General features: G+C 39.5%; 1 protein-coding gene across 1 annotated transcript in view; it reads left to right on the forward strand.

The window, feature by feature from the left end:
* The window catches only part of TMC1 (transmembrane channel like 1), a 77,026-nt gene that overhangs the window by 16,061 nt on the left and 42,609 nt on the right, over positions 1–18,356 (forward strand). Inside the window, exons 4-6 of the mRNA XM_068927938.1 lie at positions 2,807–2,947; positions 11,874–11,964; positions 13,641–13,722. Coding sequence (XP_068784039.1) covers positions 2,807–2,947; positions 11,874–11,964; positions 13,641–13,722 — 314 coding nt within the window. The remainder of the gene's footprint in view (positions 1–2,806; positions 2,948–11,873; positions 11,965–13,640; positions 13,723–18,356) is intronic.

The following is an 18,356-nucleotide window of genomic DNA, read 5'->3' on the forward strand; positions in this document are numbered from 1 at the left end:
TAAGAAGTTTGAAAAAAGTTTCTTTCTTTCTTTCTTTAAGTGACCTATTGTTCAGACAGCTCTCTATAAATAACCAAGAGCATTCAAAGGGTTTTTTAACAGCAGAACAAAAAATAACGTAAGAACAAAGGAAAATATGCCGGTGATCAGTTCAACCGTGATTCAGGCAAACCTTGAGGACAGTGGGAGGATAGAAATATAAGCTGTCTAGTATGTCCATGAGGACTCATCGCAACAAAGGCTACGCACTGCTTAAAAGTGCATCTTGCTCTTGGCATTTCAGACAGTCTGAAAAAGCATGCCAAGAGAAAATAAAAAGTTGAGAAAGAAAAATTTAACAAGAAAAATGAAAGTAAAATTAATATAGACAATGTGTTGAGCAGGATATTATTCCACAGGAGGATAATATTGTATTTGTTGATGTCACCCTGTGCATTTCACAGAAGAAGACAGAATTCCGATTTTCTGACTCAAATCTCATAGTGCTTCAGCACTTGAGCTGAAGAAAAATCTACTGCAACTGTATCAGGTTTGACTGCGTAGTGTAACCATTCTTGTACAAAACTGATTACATAAAAAATATATGTATATAGATTTCTTAAAGGAGTTTAGAAAACTGGAATTCTGATTATTTTTATAGTTCCAAAGGAAAGTGAAAAATGAAAGATGAGGTCTTTAATTTCAGAGTAAATGTGTTTGCTGAGTTAAATAAAGCAGTCATAGGCTATGGGTACAAGAACCAGTATTATCCCTGCTTTACTCCTTCTGCTCGGCATAGCTTCTTTTCTCACTGTATTATTACCTGTCACTTTCATTTCTCACTATTATCACTGCTTTCTTGTGAAACTGTATTTCACTGTTGCACAACCCAGCAATTTTTTATGTCAAAGGAAATCCTAAGTATCAGGCAGGTTGCTGTCTGCTTTGTATAGCGCAAAGCAGCTGATGAAACAACTAAGGATTTAGAGGTCTCTCGTAAGCATGAAAATAGTTCCCTTTAATCCTTCTGCTCTTTTTCTTGACACTGCTCAAATTAAAATGCCTCTCAGTTGTATGCACAAATCCTTTTATTGACCTTCAAACGTTGGACCTAAGTCTTTATTTAGGTCTTCCACTTGCTCATCTCAATACCAGGATAACAATAAATATGTCTCATTGGCTTTCTAGAAGGATCTTTCTTTCTAGAGATTTACATTTTCTGTGGCATTGTTTCTCAACACATGAAATTCTGAAATTTTATGGCTGATGATTTCAACTTTTTAACGTGCCAGTCTCTTCAACAAACCACTTTTGAGTCTTTAGTAGGAGGCCATTTGATAAACATGAGTATCTTTCTTTCCTCCGCCAACTTACTCCTGTGTGCCTGGAGTTTTTAAACTCTTTCCCTGTAGCATTTGCTGAAAGTATATCTATTTTCCAAAGCTAAAGATAGATGAACAATGAGAAGTTTATATTTTGATGTACTGCAAAAAGAATTTTGCTTTTATCGTATTTGGTTGTTTTGACTTTTTTTATGAACATTCTTGCTGACAAGGCCTTTTGGTAGCAGAAAACACATTCCAGACATATCTTTTAAAATACTGAAATCTTTTACTGTGTTATCTGTTTTGACAGAAGCAGAAGTTTATAATTCCTTAGTTATCTGGAGCACATAAGCCGTATTATCAGGTGACTTAGGTAACTAATCATTCAGCTCAGACATCAGGTTTTGAATATCAAACACTCAAAAAGACAAATTGTAAGCAAAACTGTCTGAAAACTGCTAGCTTGATAAAGTTTGAATGAACTATTCCCAAAACAATTAAAAAATGGAAAACTGTTAAAACTGTTTCCAAAAAAATGGAGTACATTTTCAAACATTCTAAACAGAAAAAAGGGCAAAACAAAACAACCCCCTAAAAAACAAATAAAAGCACATCAGAATGGTTGTTTTCGCTAAGAGCTTGGTTAGTTGTAGGCATCTCTGTCAGCTTTTTAGGGCAGGAAGTTGGAGTCTAATGATTTCTTTTTTATTGCTTTCCTGTTAGCTGGCATAAAAAGAGGAAACACCTGTTGCTGTTGATTTGCTGCCATTATAAGATTGCTCACAGAAAAAAAGATCTGCATAGGTTTTAGGAAAGTAGACATTGCCTCAGTCAACATGATTTTTCATTGATGCTAAAAATCAGTGCTTGAATAATATGTTCATCTTGTAAACAAAACACATCTGGAGATGCCATTACTGTTGCCTCTGCTTACTAACAGCACTAGGACATGTGGCAGCTGCTCTGCAATGTGGCTTTGAACTTTTCCCAGCTCTGAAATGTTAGTGCCTTGATTAGAGGAGACAGCCATGGGCTTTCATCCGGTTTAAATGCATCTTCGTGGCGGTTGTGGTATCTCTTCTCTCTTGAGGCATGGTGAAGAGGGGTGGATAACTTAATTTTAAGTGCTACAGTTACAGCGTCCTCATTTGCCCACACTCTGAGTTTGGGCTAAACTCTGAGGAGGCTGGTTGCTCCTATAGGAGCAGTCATCAGCTGTCAGACATGTCTCCAAAAGGGCTGCCCAATCTCTGTCTGAGATGGGATCGCTACGGATGTGATGCTGGTTCAGCTGGGGCTCTGCCGTACGGCACTCGCTGTGCGGCTCTGCCTTTTACCCTGTTATTTCCAGCCAGTCTAGGAACTCCATCCTCCCTTCTGAGCAGCAGGGAGGACACTTAGGTCTTAGAGATGACAAGAATTAGCACGAAGTGCATACATCAAGGAAAACTTCTGTTCCTCCAGAGCTTTAGTGACTGTTTTCCCCCTGTTTTTCCTTGCAGCTCTGATTCTGATTCTGAGGAGGAGCCGATTACAGAGGAGGAATTGACCAAGCTGAAAGAAGAGGTAGAAGAAAAAAAGAAGTTAATTGCCACGCTACGAAACAAGCCATGGAAGATGAAAAAGAAGCTGTCTGTCCTGAAGTATGGTTTGGCTTTCATGATGAATATTTGCCATCCTGATTTACTCTGTGCACTTTTCTCTTGAACTTGCGCTTTATTTCTAGCTCTACTGACACAATTAACTTCAAGTCATTTCTGATCTCTACTTCTTTCCCACTATGCGCTTTCAGAGAAAGCGCATTTAAGTAGTATTGCAGACCAATGCTTTTTTCATCTCTGCAGACCTGAAATCAAATACGAAAAACTTAGATCTTTCTTTTAGGTTTCCATCACACGCACCAGCAAAAGCTTTCATTTTCTTCAGCTGATAAGTTTATACTAGATCTGATGCAAGCAAAATGTTCAATTTCAACAGTAACTCCAGATTACTGGGATGGGAAGGGAGGATTTTCCCTTCTGTCTTAACCTTCCTGGGGAAAGAACAGATTTATTTTGAATTTATGGAAAAAACAAACCTTTTTTCTATTAGAAACTGAGCTTGACATCTTGTACTTTTTTAGGTATGCCACATGTGAAACCATCTTTTGCCCTAGCAAATCCACTAGGGCACAGGAAACTGGGCTAATGTACAGAAATGTATTCTTTTGCAAGGGCTGCTATGCTCATCTGTTTTATATAGTTCAGCAGTCACTGTGGTACTGGCCAAACACCAGCAAAAGATATGACTGTATTTTGTTAGACACAACTAACAGAGGAAAGATGATCCCTGCTCCGGAGAGTTTTCAATATAGATAGAAAACACAAACATAATGGGAAGAGGGACCATAACAGAAGCTGAATCAACAGTGATGGGAAAATGCAGCGTGGAAGGTCTGTGATTTTTTTTTCTCTGGAAGGTAAAGTGATTTTCTGGAGGTGATACTAACGAGGAAATGGAATGTATGTTGTGAAAAAAGGAGAAATAGAGCAAAAGAACGCAGTACGCAGCAGACGTAAAAAGAAAATATGGTAAAGATGAGAGAAATTGCAGGAAAATTAGATAAGCAGGTGAGATAACTAAGTAAGAATTACTTTATTTTTCACAGTCTATAATTATAGGATCCTCACCAGCATAAAATAAAATTTTTACAGTTGTATCTTTATTATGAACAGAGCTTCTACTTTTATAGTTGTTTTCCTATTCTAGCATTGACATCAGCTGATTCTCTCAGTTTGCTTTTATGATGTTACAAAAAAGTGTTCAAAGACAAGTGGCATGCGTTTATGGTGAAGGTAAATTATAGCAACTTCTTTAGGGACAGTGTTGATTTAGTTCAGACAAAGGTCTTTAAATCAGAGGTGTACATTTTACATGACATAATTAGCTCAGCCACTAGATCCATGCTTGAATTAGGAGACCCTCAATGCACTTCTACAGATCCCCTCATGGTTTGAGAAAGGAAGAGTGTCAGTCCATTCTGGCCTTAAAAATCAATGTTACTGTGAAATGTTTGTGGTTGGGTAAGTGCTTCTAGTCAGCCTCAGTGACTGCTGAACTACTGTGCTAGACAGCTTTTTTTATACTCTGAGGTGGGCTTTCACAGTTAAACCAACAGCAGGTTTTCAAAATCACACCCTTATTATCTGCTCAATAACTGAAAATCATTTCTCTCTTAATAATTAGTATTAAGTTGTCCTCGTATATTTAGCATGGGCAGCAATTTCATCTGCATGTGCATTAGCTTAACCAACTTTTAAATTCTTAGATTTCTGCAAATCTAACTCAGTGACTAGACTTGCATTCAATTTTATTTGCTCACATCAGAAGGTTTATGTTAGTGCAAAACCTGCATCAATGTACTCTCTGGAGGTTTTGCAAAACAATAGGTTTTTCTATACTTTGCTACATCTCGCTTTGAAGTAGGCTTAGAAGCACTTTAGTAGCTTATTTGCCCTAGAAAAATTTGTATTCCAAAAGGAAATGACAGTTCTTCAGATTGGCTTCTTATTTTGAATCTGCTTTTATTAACTGAAGAATTACATTTATTGCTATGTAGCTCTATCAAATAACATTCCAAAAATAGTCACCATTTATGCTAGACAATCCCATTTTAGACTGTCACAGTTCTGTATAGAGTCATGCATATCTTGACAGACAAAAACAAACAAATCCAACAAAGTGCTGAAGTAAAAACGATAAAAGAAAAATTAATATTCAGTCACATTTTCAAACAAGTGTGCTGTGAATTGAGTTTTTAAACCTATGTTTTGCATCTTAGGTGAAAATCATGGAACTTGTGAGTGCTCACAACCTTTGAAAATATCAAAAAATCAAAACCAATCATTTAGGTACTATAATACAGATATAGACTATGTTTTCTAAAGTCCTGTTTTCATAACTGGCTCTTTGGAGCCTGAGTCTGATGAGTTACAGCAAAAGACCTTGTGTATTTATGCTTCTTAAAATCTAAGAACTAACATTCTTATAGCAGTGGCTGCTTTATTATGAGTATAGTTACAACAACACAGAAGCTCCTGTTTTGGTGCAGTTTGGATATCTGTAAATTTGTTTTGGATTAAAGGAATTTAGTTAACAGTTAACATGGAATCAGGCTGATAGACTAGCGTTATTCCTGTATATATGAAAAACAGGCATAAATGGCTTAAAGTGTCTTAAGCTCCTCAGTTGTTTCTTACTCTTGAAGGTTTTGGTCACAAATTATTATTAGTTACTCTTTCCCTGTATCATCCCCTTCTTCATCTGGGCAAATGTTTGAGTACTATGGGATGTGCACAAGGCAAGGAAGGCTTTAAAGATAGAAGAACAAACTTTCCTATTCTTTGTCTTCCAGCTTCTACAAAAAGAGATGCTTCATTGGAGAAAGTTTCTCCTCAGCATTTTGAGGAATGCCCTTTGTTATGAACCAAATCCCACTTCCATATCTGTTCTCAATTAGCACCTATATTTTCCCAAAAAAGGGGAAAAAAACCTCCCAAGGAATGCTTAAGAATTCATTACATATTCATGGCAAAATAAGAGAAAAAATAAAAATATTTCTCACATTATTTGAAAAGTGATTAATAGGGCTGTTAAGGACTTTTCTTGTCTAGATATTATTCATCAGAAAATGCTAATTTGTCAAAGACAACTGTTTTAGGGAAAAGTTTAATTTTCACTAAGTGGACCACTTAAAAAATAATTAAGAAATTTAAAACTGTTGAAGCATTTTGTTTAAGCATTTTCAAGACCAAAAAATCCCCTTATTCTTCTGATTCAAAACCACTTTCTTGTGCAAATGTAGACCAACTATAGTAAAATTATTATTTTTTAAAGAGGTAAGTAAATGTGAAATTAAATGTTTTGGATTTTCCTGAGGGAGGGTTTTTTTTTTCTTTTGGTACAGTATGGGAAAGCTAATTTCTACTCAAGTCCAGTGACTGCTTTGTAAAAAAGTTAATCTTTTCCCTCATTCTTTTGTTCTGAAATGTGTGAATCAGTAATTAATTTTAGAACACAGCTGCTGAACTAGTTGCTTTGTAGAAAATGCCTTCTGTTGAAACCTGACTTAAACACTCATTGCTGAAATGGCACTCTTATTCGACCTGCACCGCAAAATTAGATCAGCTCTAATTTCTAATTTACATCCCTGCATCTAGAAGACGCATTTCAGATAGCCTCTGATTATTCTCTGAAGACCTGCGAGCGAGGATAAGCCTCTGGGGCAGCTGTTCCCCTTGTGGTTTGCAAAGAGGGGACCTCTGTCCTCGCAAGCTCCAATCCCACCGGCGACACCACGCTGAGATCCTTGCAGGTCCTGAGGAGGGAAAGGAGGGAGGCAAAGGCAAGGAGAGGCATGAGATGGTGTCATATGGAAACCGGCATCACGTCCCCTGGCCCCTAATCATAAACGTGTCAAGCTGCGAGCAAAGGACTCAAGAGTCCATGCTGGAGCCCTGCTTTTTCCATTTTCATAGAAAAATGCTCTTCTTTAGAAGGGTGTTCTGGCTCTTCCCTTTTTCCTCCCACTGGTTTGCAGGGTTTGTCAGTACTGCTCTTATGCTCTTACTGCGGGAGATGATATCTAGTGCACACTTCCTCTTGAAACTGGTTACCTACACCAGTGCAAAATTAGTTGAAGAGCCATTAACTGGTAATGGCCATCAATCATCTCTTACCAGTAGGAGATTCAGAGAGAGAGAGTTAAATTATTAAGACATTTTCTGGATTAGAAAATGGCGCAAAAGAAAAAAACCCTTGGGGCCACAGCTTCAGCTGCTGTAAGTAGGAAAAGCTCCAGAGAAAGCTGAGGGTCTGCTCTGGGGGACTGTGTCCCTTTCTGGGCTTCTTCAAGATGGGTTTTGCACAGATGTGAAGCGAAAGTGCTACTGTGTTTGGCTCTTGTTACTAATCTTATTTCCTTCTTAGTACACTCCACATTTTACATAAAGGTTTGTGCTATGAAATAGGAAGGGTGATTAACAGTCATCCAGTTTATATCTACTAACAAAGTCTATTAAGTTACCATGTAATCAGATAATTGTACCTAGGACCCAGAAAAGTGCTAACAGCAGCCTCAGTTTAGAGCTATACCACAGGCCTATTAGGAAACTGTCAAAACAAACAAAATAGTGTTATGAAAAAGAAGGCAGTCAAATGTCAGGCTTATGCTCTTTAAAGGACTCCCAATTAAATACAGACTATAAAGAGACCTAGAAGGAGTTTTTTTGTTTTTCTAAATAATGCAGGGAGTAATCTCTTCTTCATCGGTCAGGGACAGAATTCAGTACAATGATTTTTAAATATTTTTCTTTAGTGCCATTTGTTTTATTACAGAACTCGGGTTATCCACCAAAACAGATCAAATGAAAACAGAATATTCTGTAAATATACAAAAAACAAAGACCGATAAGGTGCCTTTGTGAGATGGAGGAAATTTCTCCTCTTTGTATATTGTCTTTATACTCAAGTGTATCTATATTTCAGTTGTTTTACTGTGAACATACCGGCAGTCCCTGACGCCAGTGTGGCAGTCCCCGAGGCCAGCTGGGTATTAAATAACACTATAATTTGCCCATTATTACCACTGAACTGCTTTTCAAGTGAGCCCCTGCCTGGCAATGGTTGTTTTGCGATCAGTTTTTAGCCGATCTTTTTAAGACTTGGAGAAGCCCTGGGTGATCAATATTAATATGACATTTCTTTTTAATGAGTTTTTAGATCTTGGAGACTGAAACCTTCCTGAACTGTTACTGAAAAATGTGAGCAATCCACTTGAATCCTATTCATTAGCAACAGCCTCTGAGAGCTGTAATTCATCCTCCCTCTGCAATGCTGAAATGGTCAAAGTATGGTACACCTAGCACTTTGGAAGCTGTAACTCCACACCTACTATTAATAATTAACTCAGGCTTCTCTGGGACAATAATGCCTGGCCCCATGCAACATTTATTGGTTCCTTGTGTCGGTAATTCAATTAATAAGGTTTCTCTGAGGCTTCTTTAAATTCACAGTTAGCTAACGGGGTACACTTTGGCCTACCTTGTGATATAGATAATTTACCTATAACACATGATACCAGTGATTACAAAGCTTGGTTTTGTCTGTCTGTGTTGTTTTTGACACGTCCTCATGTTAGCAGAGTTGCATTACTTCCAAGCAGGTGTGCATATATATGTGCATCGTTTTTGATTGTTGTTGAGGCTTCTAAAATAGGACTACTTGTTTAAGACTACTTTTCATTGCTTGATCTTTACCCTTGCCTTCCATATTTTAATTTTAGCACAAAAGCAATGGAGGAAAGGACAAAGTTTGGTAAAAGTCTACAGAGATGTACAAATAGAGTCTTTTTTTTATTTTAGATTTCAAGGTATAAAGCTGAGTTAAATAACATACTGGATTATATTTAACAAAAAAGAGTACATGTCACAGACACGGAAAGGTCATTGCCAGCCCGTTCCCTGAGTGAATACTGCTGTGTGGTTGCTGAACTTTTAAAGCCAGGAAGCTTAAGCAAAAATGAGGAAAAGTTTTCCTTAACCTACAAATCAGAGAAGTCAGGAGCAACATGTTGGTGGGACTAACATGCTGCAGAGGGAAGAAAGGACGAAGGAGGGAAGGCAAACACATTCAGTCTGACGACTCCAGCACCATCTAGTAGTAACACTTCCCGTATACTGCCTTGTACCTCATTGCACATTCTCTGCCTCATTACCCATAGTCTTTCTTTCAAGCCCTACATCTGCCATAAATTTGCTTTTCATATATTTCATTAAAACTCCAGTGGGAGTTTTTCATAGAATCAAATTGTTACTGAAATTTGCATTTAACTACCAATTAAATAAGAACTGTAAATTACTCATGCAAATATTCATGGCTGCAGCTAGTGGATAGGCTGCTGTGGGGCACATAACTCCTCTATGTGCTTGTATGGGGTGGTTAGCCTCATAGCCTCTGGTATGAAAATGCTCTTTACAAAGTCATTGGGAAAAAGAAATCCACCACACGCGAGAAAAGGTAAGACTTATATTTTTTTTAACACAGACAAGGGACTTCCACTCTTCTCCATTTTACAAAATAACTACACATTTCTTTTGACTGCATAATAATGTCCCATAGCATGTGCTATATTTTACTTACTAAGTGAAAATTTTGGCTAAATAAATTGAAATTTGAAAGAAATTTGAAAGTAAATTCTTAATGATTTTTACCGGGGAAAATTCCTTCTTGTTCTGGGCCTTAGCTTAATTTTATAGCAGAGGATACTTATTTGACGAGAACTTCTGTGTTCAGCTACAGATACAAAATGCCATAACCATTGCGGAGGATTCATTGTGTGCTAATGGTTGCTTTAATATTATCCTCCTGAATTTCTAACTTACTGTTTCAGTTAAAAAACTTTTTTTTGGAGAAAATCTTGATATTCTGCAACAAATCTATGTGTAATCAGTAACTGGAAGAACAGGTTTTCTATGGATCTGTAGGTTTTGGTTTCAGTAATTTTTCATGAAACAGTTCCAGAATTTGGCTCACCTAGTGACAGAAGAGATCGGTAGAAGATTTTCCTCTTACTTCTTAAGTCAAAAATGTGATATGATTATTTGGGGAACTGGTACAAGCCCAGCTTATTCTGGCTCTTTTTGTGGTACTGCTTCACTGCTGGCTACTGAGTTTATGAGGAAGCTGCCATCTGCTGTTAGGACTGCCTTACATCTCTCCAGACAGCGCAAGATTTTAAACCTTGAGGACATAGATTGGAATGGGACTCTTGAGCACTGTTTTTCTGAAGCTAGAAGAATCCATTTTCTCTCAGTTATTTGAGACAGCTAGAATTTAAGAGGAGATTTTCTGAGAATCAAAATGAAAGGATGAGATGTTAGTGCTGAGCGTGAAAATCTCTGAAGTGCTCAGGGGACAGCCTCAAAGGAAAAAGCTAAGGACTTAGTCAGTGTCAAATGAAGTTAGCTAAAGCACAGAAAGATTAGACTTCAAAATCCAGAAGACACATGATCTGGAAGAACAAAATGCAGAATAAGGGATCTAAAGCCTTAATAGACACTGATTTGGTTACTGAAGAACACTTTTGAAGCAGTGAAGTGATGGGGTACGTGATGGCGGTGGTGGTGGTGGTGAGGTGTTTTATTTTTCCATCTGAATGTGTGTGCCTTGTGCTACGTTTAAAAAAAAAAAAAAAAGGATGGCTGGCTTGGGATCCCTGTTGCAGCGTGCACCTCTTCACTTCTGCCAGCCTGCATCCTCAAAGATGCAAACTGGGACTCGGCTGGTGGCAAAGGCATGCCGACCGCTTGGGGAGGTGAGAAGAGCCGACTCTCAAGCTGGTGCCTCCCCGGCGTGGTGAAGGTGTGAACTACAGAAGGTGACAGAGCGCCTCTGCGCTCAGAGGGCTCCTGGAGAGTGAATGATGGATTCTGCAGCTTTATATTGTATCGTCTCGGGAATGTCATGTCATTTTCTGGTTTTGCAGTTTGACACAATCTTTGCACTTGCTCACGTGACTTAAATCTGTGGGATGCAGATATAATCATGATAATTAATTTCACTCAGTGAACTTATTCGCATAGCTTCTAGAAAGATGTGTATCACAATTAACACTTTTCTAATTGTCCACTTTCCCCCAAGCTCTTAGTGTGATAACTAATATGATATACAATGTTTTGCAATAATCTCACTTGATGGTAAAGTGTTTACTCTGATGCATACGTTCAGTGTTAAGAAACCTTACTTTATTTTCCAGTGCTTTAGATCAGAACATGTGGCCTTTAAGGCACATTTTCTTCATAGAGAGACAATGGAATGGAAAAAATATTAGTATATTCTTGACCTTATCTGTTTATTATTTTAATGCATGGACACCATGCATTTTAAAATTGATTTAAAAAAATCTGCCTTTCATGTTTCAATCACTAGGGTATTATTTCATTTCCATATCTTTATACGGAAAAATTATTCTTTTGGGGACCACATATACAAGAAATGGTTGAGGATGGTACAGCTAAAGATGATATATGCAGAAATTCTGAAGGATTGAATTAAATCTGGTCTCGAGAAGGGTAGACACAGGGAAACCAGGCCTTTAAGTATGTATACGTCTCCAAAATAAAAAATGAAAAGTAATTTCTGTTAGGTAGATGGACAAGAACCAGTGGCCCAAAGAATAGATAACAGTTTGTAAGTGGCACAAATGGACAGTAGTTGGACTTTAAATGAAATACACCGGAACTACAAATAGCAGATAGCATTAACTGGATGTCAGCAAATACATTTGAGTTAGAAGAGTGACTCAAGTTGCTTTTTCTGTTTGCACCACACATGATTAGTCTTCTGTGAAACACAACATCTCAGAGCTTTTTTTTGCTGCACATTGCTGCACATTGCTAAGGAACAGTGCTACACAAGAATCTGTGATGGGGGAGGGGTTAGGACACACCAAAAAGTTACATTTCAGTGGCAGAGCCAAAATACTGTTTGCCATCACATCATCTGTATCTCTCTTTTGCCGTCATTTCCCAGAGAAGCTCAGCTTTTTGTTGAAAAGTTTGAAGGTGCCCTTGGGAAAGGAAAAGGAAAAAAGTTCTACGCGTACAAAGTGATGATGACCAAGGTAAATATATTATTTCATTAATTTCATGTAATCCAGACAGAGAGCTTGTTGTAGATATTGCCATATGTCCACATCTTTCCAAATAAAGTTCACTGTCTTTATTTGCATTTTAACCCTTTTTTCTATTGCTATCCCATGACAGAATTTCCAATGCAAACCCACAGTTTCTTTGAGACTTATCATCTAGACAAATGTCAACTTTTTTTGTGAGTTTAATTTCATACGGGTGTACATTGGCTTTCTGCTGTGGAGCGGATCCAAAGCCATTTCACAAGCCAAGTTTTCCTTGAGCCAGCCTGTCGTGAAGGGTCAGAAAGTGCCTTTCCCCTCTCAGCAGAAAGGCTGGCAGTGTCTCCCTTGAGCCAACGCTGCAGGGCTGTGCCTGCACAGCATGCCACATGGCTCAGCAGGAGCAAAATAGAAGGGCCGAGCAACTGCTGCTGAGGACGCAGAGGCTGCACTACATGCATCCTGGCAGGTTTACTGCCTCGGGGCAAGTCTGATGTGGTCCCATGGACTGTCCAGTCCCAGCTAATGTGGATTAGCGCACTTCTCTAGAGCTCGTCTTTTGGCTCAGTTTTATGCTCAGACACCACTCTGCAATGCAAAGCAAAGCAAAGTGTAGTAAGTTGGGATTCCTTTCAAAAGCATGCTCCTGCTCCAAACTAAAATGCTATGCAGAAACACCCTAAGAATAATATTTGGCAGGACTACTTGCTGTGGTCAGGTTTACCCTTAGCTCAACTGTCTCTTCTGCAGGCAACTGTCACATTTTTGTGACTACACATTTTTGTGAAGTCACATTCAATCAGCATTAATGTCCACAAAAAATAATTAGGCTTTCAAACTCAGCTGCGCACAAGAAGCTCAATTATAAAATTATTCTTATCCAATAGATAAAACATTGGTTAGAGTAGTTGCAATTAAATAACACAGCTGGAGCTCCAGATCTGGATTTTGAATAGCAAAGGAGAGAACAAATTAAATTCTCAGAAATAATTTTCAAAAATGAATGAGATGAAAGGAAGGGATTATTTAATCATTATTCTCATGGAAGAAGTAGAGGCTTCAAATAAAGCCAGTAGGAGCCACATTCAAAACCAACAAAAGAGATGGTTCTTCATAAATTAGTGCTTTTGCTGCAGTGCTCTTTGCCAAAGGATACTGTGCATCATTAAGGGGTTACATTGGCTCAAGGAGTAGCAGGGAAAGTCTGTGGCAAGAAAATTCATCAAAGGTGTTATGAAATATATAATATAAAATATAAATATGTTTTTATATATATAATATTATATACAGTTTCTAATATAAAATACATAATAACCCCATCTGCCTTAGCGGAAAAAAATTGGCATCCAGGAGGGAACTTAGCAGTATTGCATGCACTTATCCTCTTCTGCAGGTACCGCTTTTGACTGCTCTTAGATAAGGGATAGACAGAGCTCTGGCCTGAGCCAGCATCATCACTTTTTCAATTTCAAAGCAGAAATGGTTAAAACACCCATTTTTTCCCCAGGCAGTCCCCACACAGAGCTAGCAGCGCTATTTGTTGCGGTAGAAAATATCAGTTAACTATCAGTAACTCCTTCCATTTCCCATGGGGTCCCAAGAGACTGACGAGGGGTGGGCATGCAGACGCTCAGATGCTTATATTTTTTCCTCTGTGACCTTTTCAGAAATGGATGAAATTTCAAAGGGATTTTGAGAATTTTAAGACAGCCTGCATACCCTGGGAAATGAAGATTAAGGAGATTGAAAGTAAGTACTTGTAGAAGGTGATAAAGAATGGTATCTGGTATTGTATACTCGATGTATGTGAGAATTTTCAATTACTCTTTGATATTTTAGAAATGTATGTCCGTATCCAGTGCAAAGCATAAAAAAACAGGAATATTTCTTCTTTCATTAATATTTATTGAGCTTGATATTATGGCTATCTGAAAATATCTTTGAGGGTGTGTTAGTCACCTTACATATAATAATCTCCAGTATACAGGTAACAGATCAGAAGCCAGTACTGATTTTAAACCTGGAAAACTGCTATTGGAATTTGGCTATTTTCTACCTTCATTTCCTTTATAAATACTATGATGTTTTTTCGTCATCTTGAGCCTTACATAAGAGGATCTTTAGGCATTATTTCTCTCATTTCCAACCATGCTATATAACACAGAGGAAAAGAATCGTGATCTTGGATGTCACCATATCTTAGGCATAAATATAAAACAAAAGATTGAAGTTAGTACTGTAGCAATGTTTGAGAGCAGTTTTTGGCACAGGTCAGCTTTGCAGTCGACTTCCAGTAACAGATTTAAACTGCAGGCCTCTCTTTAAGGGAAACTTGTCTTAACTTCATGGGTACCTTAGGGAGGCTCTAAGTGAGCTTCAGCTGGGAGTGCAATAGAGAGTGACTGTTAGTAAACATCCTTTTGGATGTGAGTTATATCAAAAGGCAATGATCAGAACAACAGAAGAACAGGAAAACAATAAATTGTGAATTTTGTGGTGTTTTGGACTGCAAAATAATCCTTGAGGAGAATTTACATAATGCCTTCAAACATATGGTCTACAGATTGCTGAACAGATTACCTACTCATTTGAGGTGGAGATTAGAAGAAGCTACTGCATATATGTGGATAAAATCAAACTGAGCAGCAAGATGCGTGTGGTCTCTTACTGGTCTGGATAAGTAATAGACATCTTGAGGACTTCTGAGAGTGATGTTTCTGTAAACGAGAAGTCCTGGCACAAGCTGTTCTGCTGCTAATAACTTTTAAGAGACATTTCTCTCCTGGTAAAATATGAATGCAAAAATACACCAGAGTTACTTTTCCAGTCCTGCATCTATATCTATTTATTTTTTCTCTTGCAATGAGCAACATTTTTGCTGTCATCTGAAAGCTCCCTAAATCACAGTAGGATACTACCTTTTAATAAGCTGAAGAGGTAAGATTGTGAACTCTGTTCTTCTGTTATATTTTGTTCCATGTGTTCAGTTCACTGCTGATCTGAGTTGTAGTTACTTTTGTTGCAGAAACAATCCTGTGCTTTGGATATTAGTGATTTAAGAAGTATAGTTAGACTACAATTTGGTCCAAAACTCTAAAGTCTAGAACAAGTTTTGATTTCAAACAGCTCTGAAGTAATGCTGAGGAACATAATTTTAAGCTACAACTTGTTTGACTCTAGCTAATCTGAGCAGTAGCTCTCTCCTTGTACCTTATTATATTACCTTACCTGCAGTACTAAGCTCAAGGTCCTCTTGATGGGGAGAGTCTCCCAAGACCCTTTTCCAGAAAATGAAAAGTTTTTTTAGGTATTAAAAAAGGAGAAGTGAGAGAGACTGAAATGGTGGAAAGTCAAATAATGTATGCAGGAAGAATAGAGGATAGGGTCCATTGAGGCAGAGAGAACAAAAACTGCTGCTTCGACAGTTTATAGAAACCTAGTTGTCATCTGAGCTTATATATAGGTAGACCATGTACCATATCAGTCATACTCTTTCAGTTGAGTAATAGGCCAGGAATTATCTCATATTTGTTGGCATTTAGCATACTGTATTGTCCCAATAAAGGATTACACTGCCTTCTTGAAATTTCAGGTTAGCAAAGTCAATATGAGATTATTTGTAAAAACGTTTTTCTACCAAGCTCCTATCAAAATCTCCAGATTTGAGCAGAGATCAAATACAGGCCATGTTGGAGGAGCAGCCACCTTTTCTACACAGTCAGAGGCAAGCTTATATGCATGAACTCCATGAAATGTCCTTAACAATTGCTGTCTTTAGAGGTGCAGCTGTGTTAAAAGGAGCAGCAGAAGCAGTTCCGCAAGGAGAGGTGTGTTTCTAGAGGTGTGTTTCTAGAGGCTACAAACGGACCCAGGACTAGGAGGCTTGGATTCCCCTTGGACTCGTACGTCACTATGCCAACCACTGTGTCTTTCGGAGCTCAGTGAAGCCACTTATACAATAACAGTAATACTGAAGTACTGGACACCAGCCAAGGAAGAGGATATATGTGATGCTGTTTATAAAGAATTTGGCAGTAAAAAAACTGTGGTTGCTTGAAATTCACTTCATACAAGAGATGCTAAATGTGGTGCATTGAACAGTTTAGAGAATTGTGTTGCTGGTGCAGACAACACCTGACGTGTAACTACTCTCCTCCATGGTTGACCCAAAATCACAGAATCACAAAATAGTTAAGGCTGGAAGGGATCTCTAGAGGTTATCTAGTCCAACCCTCCTGCTCAGACAGGGTCATGTAGAACACATTGCACAGGATCGAGTACAGGTGAGTTTTCATTTGGGTTTGAATATCTCCAGAGAAGGAGAGTCCACAACCTCTCTGGGCAACCTGTTCCAGGGCTCAGTCACACTCACAGTAAAGTTTTTCCTCAGATTCAGATGGAACTTCCTGTGCTTCAGTTTGTGCCTGTTGGCTCTCGTCCTGTTGCTGGGCACCACTGAAAATAGTCTGGCCCCATCCTCTTGGCACCCTCCATCTGAATGGCAGTACAGCTCTCTGGTGTCTCAGCCTCCGCTCCCAGTTTTGGTTCATCAGCAAACTTGCTGAGGAGGCACTCTGTCCCTTCATTCCAGATCATTGATGAATACGTTGAACAAGACTGGACCCAGGACTGACCCCTCGGGGACACCGCTAGCTACAGGCCTCCCACTAGACCCTGCACCACAGATCACAACCCTCTGAGCTCTGCCATCTAGCCAATTCTCAATCCACCTCACCGTCCACTCATCCAACCCACAGTGCCTGAGCTTGCTTGTGAGGATATTATGGGAGACAGTGTCCCAAGCCTTGCTGAAGTCCAGGTAGACAACATCCACTGCTCCGCCCTCATCTACCCAGCCAGTCGTTCCATCACAGAAGGCTATCAGACAGGTCAAGCATGATTTCCCCTTGGTGAATCCGTGCTGACTACTCCTGATCACCTTCTGGCCTTCCACTTGCTTAGAGATGGCACCCAGGATGAGCTGCTCCCTCACCTTTCACAGGCCTGGAGGTGAGGCTGACGGGCCTGGAGTTCCCTGCCTCCTCCTTCTTGCCCTTTGTGAAGACTGGGGTGACACTGGCTTTCTTCCAGGCACCTCTCCTGCTCTCCAGGACCTCTCAGAGACGATGGAGAGTGGCCTAGCAATGATATCCACCGGTTCCCTCAGCATTTGGGGGTACATCCCATCGGGGCCCAAGGATCTGTGGGTGTCAGGTTTGCCTAAATGATCTCTGACTCCATCCTCCTCGCCCCAGGGAGAGTCTTCCTTTCTGCAGACTTTCTCCCTGGACTCCAGGGCCTGGGCTTCCTGAGGGCTGGCCTGAGCAGTAAAGGCCGAGGCAAAGGCGGCGTTCAGGATCTCGGCCTTCCCTGTGTCCTTTGTTGCCAGGGCCCCCGCCCCGTTCGGCAGTGAGCCCACATTTTCCCTAGTCTTCCTTTTGCTGCTGATGTGTTTGAAGAAGCCCTTTTTGCTGTCCCTGACATCCCTTGCCAGATCAAACTGCAGATGGGCCTTAGCCTTCCTCGTCGCATCCCTGCACACTCTGACAGCGTCCCTATATTCCTCCCAAGTGGCCTGTCCCCTTTTCCACCTCCTGTACACTTCCTTCTTCTGTTTGAGTTTTGTCAGGCGCTCCTTGCTCATCCCTGCAGGGCTCCTGCCCGCTTTGCTTGACTTATTACTCATAGGGATGCGCTGTTCTTGAGCTTGGAGGAGGTGATCCTTGAATGTTAACCAGCTCTCTTGGATCCCCCTTCCTTCTAGGGCCCTGTCCCATGGGATTCTTCCTAGAAGGTCCCTGAAGAGGCCAAAGTTTGCTCTCCTGAAGCCCAGGGTTGTGATCCTATCTTTTTTACCCTTCTTCCTCCTCGCAGGATCCAAAACTCCACCATCTCATACTCAAGAAAGGCCGAAGAAAATGGTTGGACGTCAGAATCATTATTTAAGAGGCTGATATTGTAATTAGATAGCATTATGTTTGTGGTGAGTGCTTAGTTGTGTTTGTTCCCACGGTTTGTAGTCTCTTGTGGCAAAATTGGGCAGTTTAAAGGCACTGAGAGCACTGTCTACACAACAGCTCATTTCAAGAGGAGATAGAACAGTGAAATAAGCAGTAAGTATCAGATTGTGTCAGGTAAGGTAGACTGTTTGGAGCACTCCTAGAAATCCATTTATCAGGGGAAACAGGAATGAGGCAGGACATTTGCATTACCTGATGGCTAGTAATGCAGTAGCTTTATTTTCCATATCTACAGAAAGAAGGGAATGATAAATTATGATGATTCATGTCTTTCTTCTCAATTCCTCCATTTTTATAGCTTTTGTACTAGGTATTAAGAATGGGCAAAGACTTCTCAGGAAAGTAAGGCAAGATTTTCAGGTG

The sequence above is a fragment of the Struthio camelus genome, chromosome Z (assembly GCF_040807025.1).
Source record: "Struthio camelus isolate bStrCam1 chromosome Z, bStrCam1.hap1, whole genome shotgun sequence".
NCBI classification, from domain to species: Eukaryota; Metazoa; Chordata; class Aves; order Struthioniformes; family Struthionidae; genus Struthio; species Struthio camelus.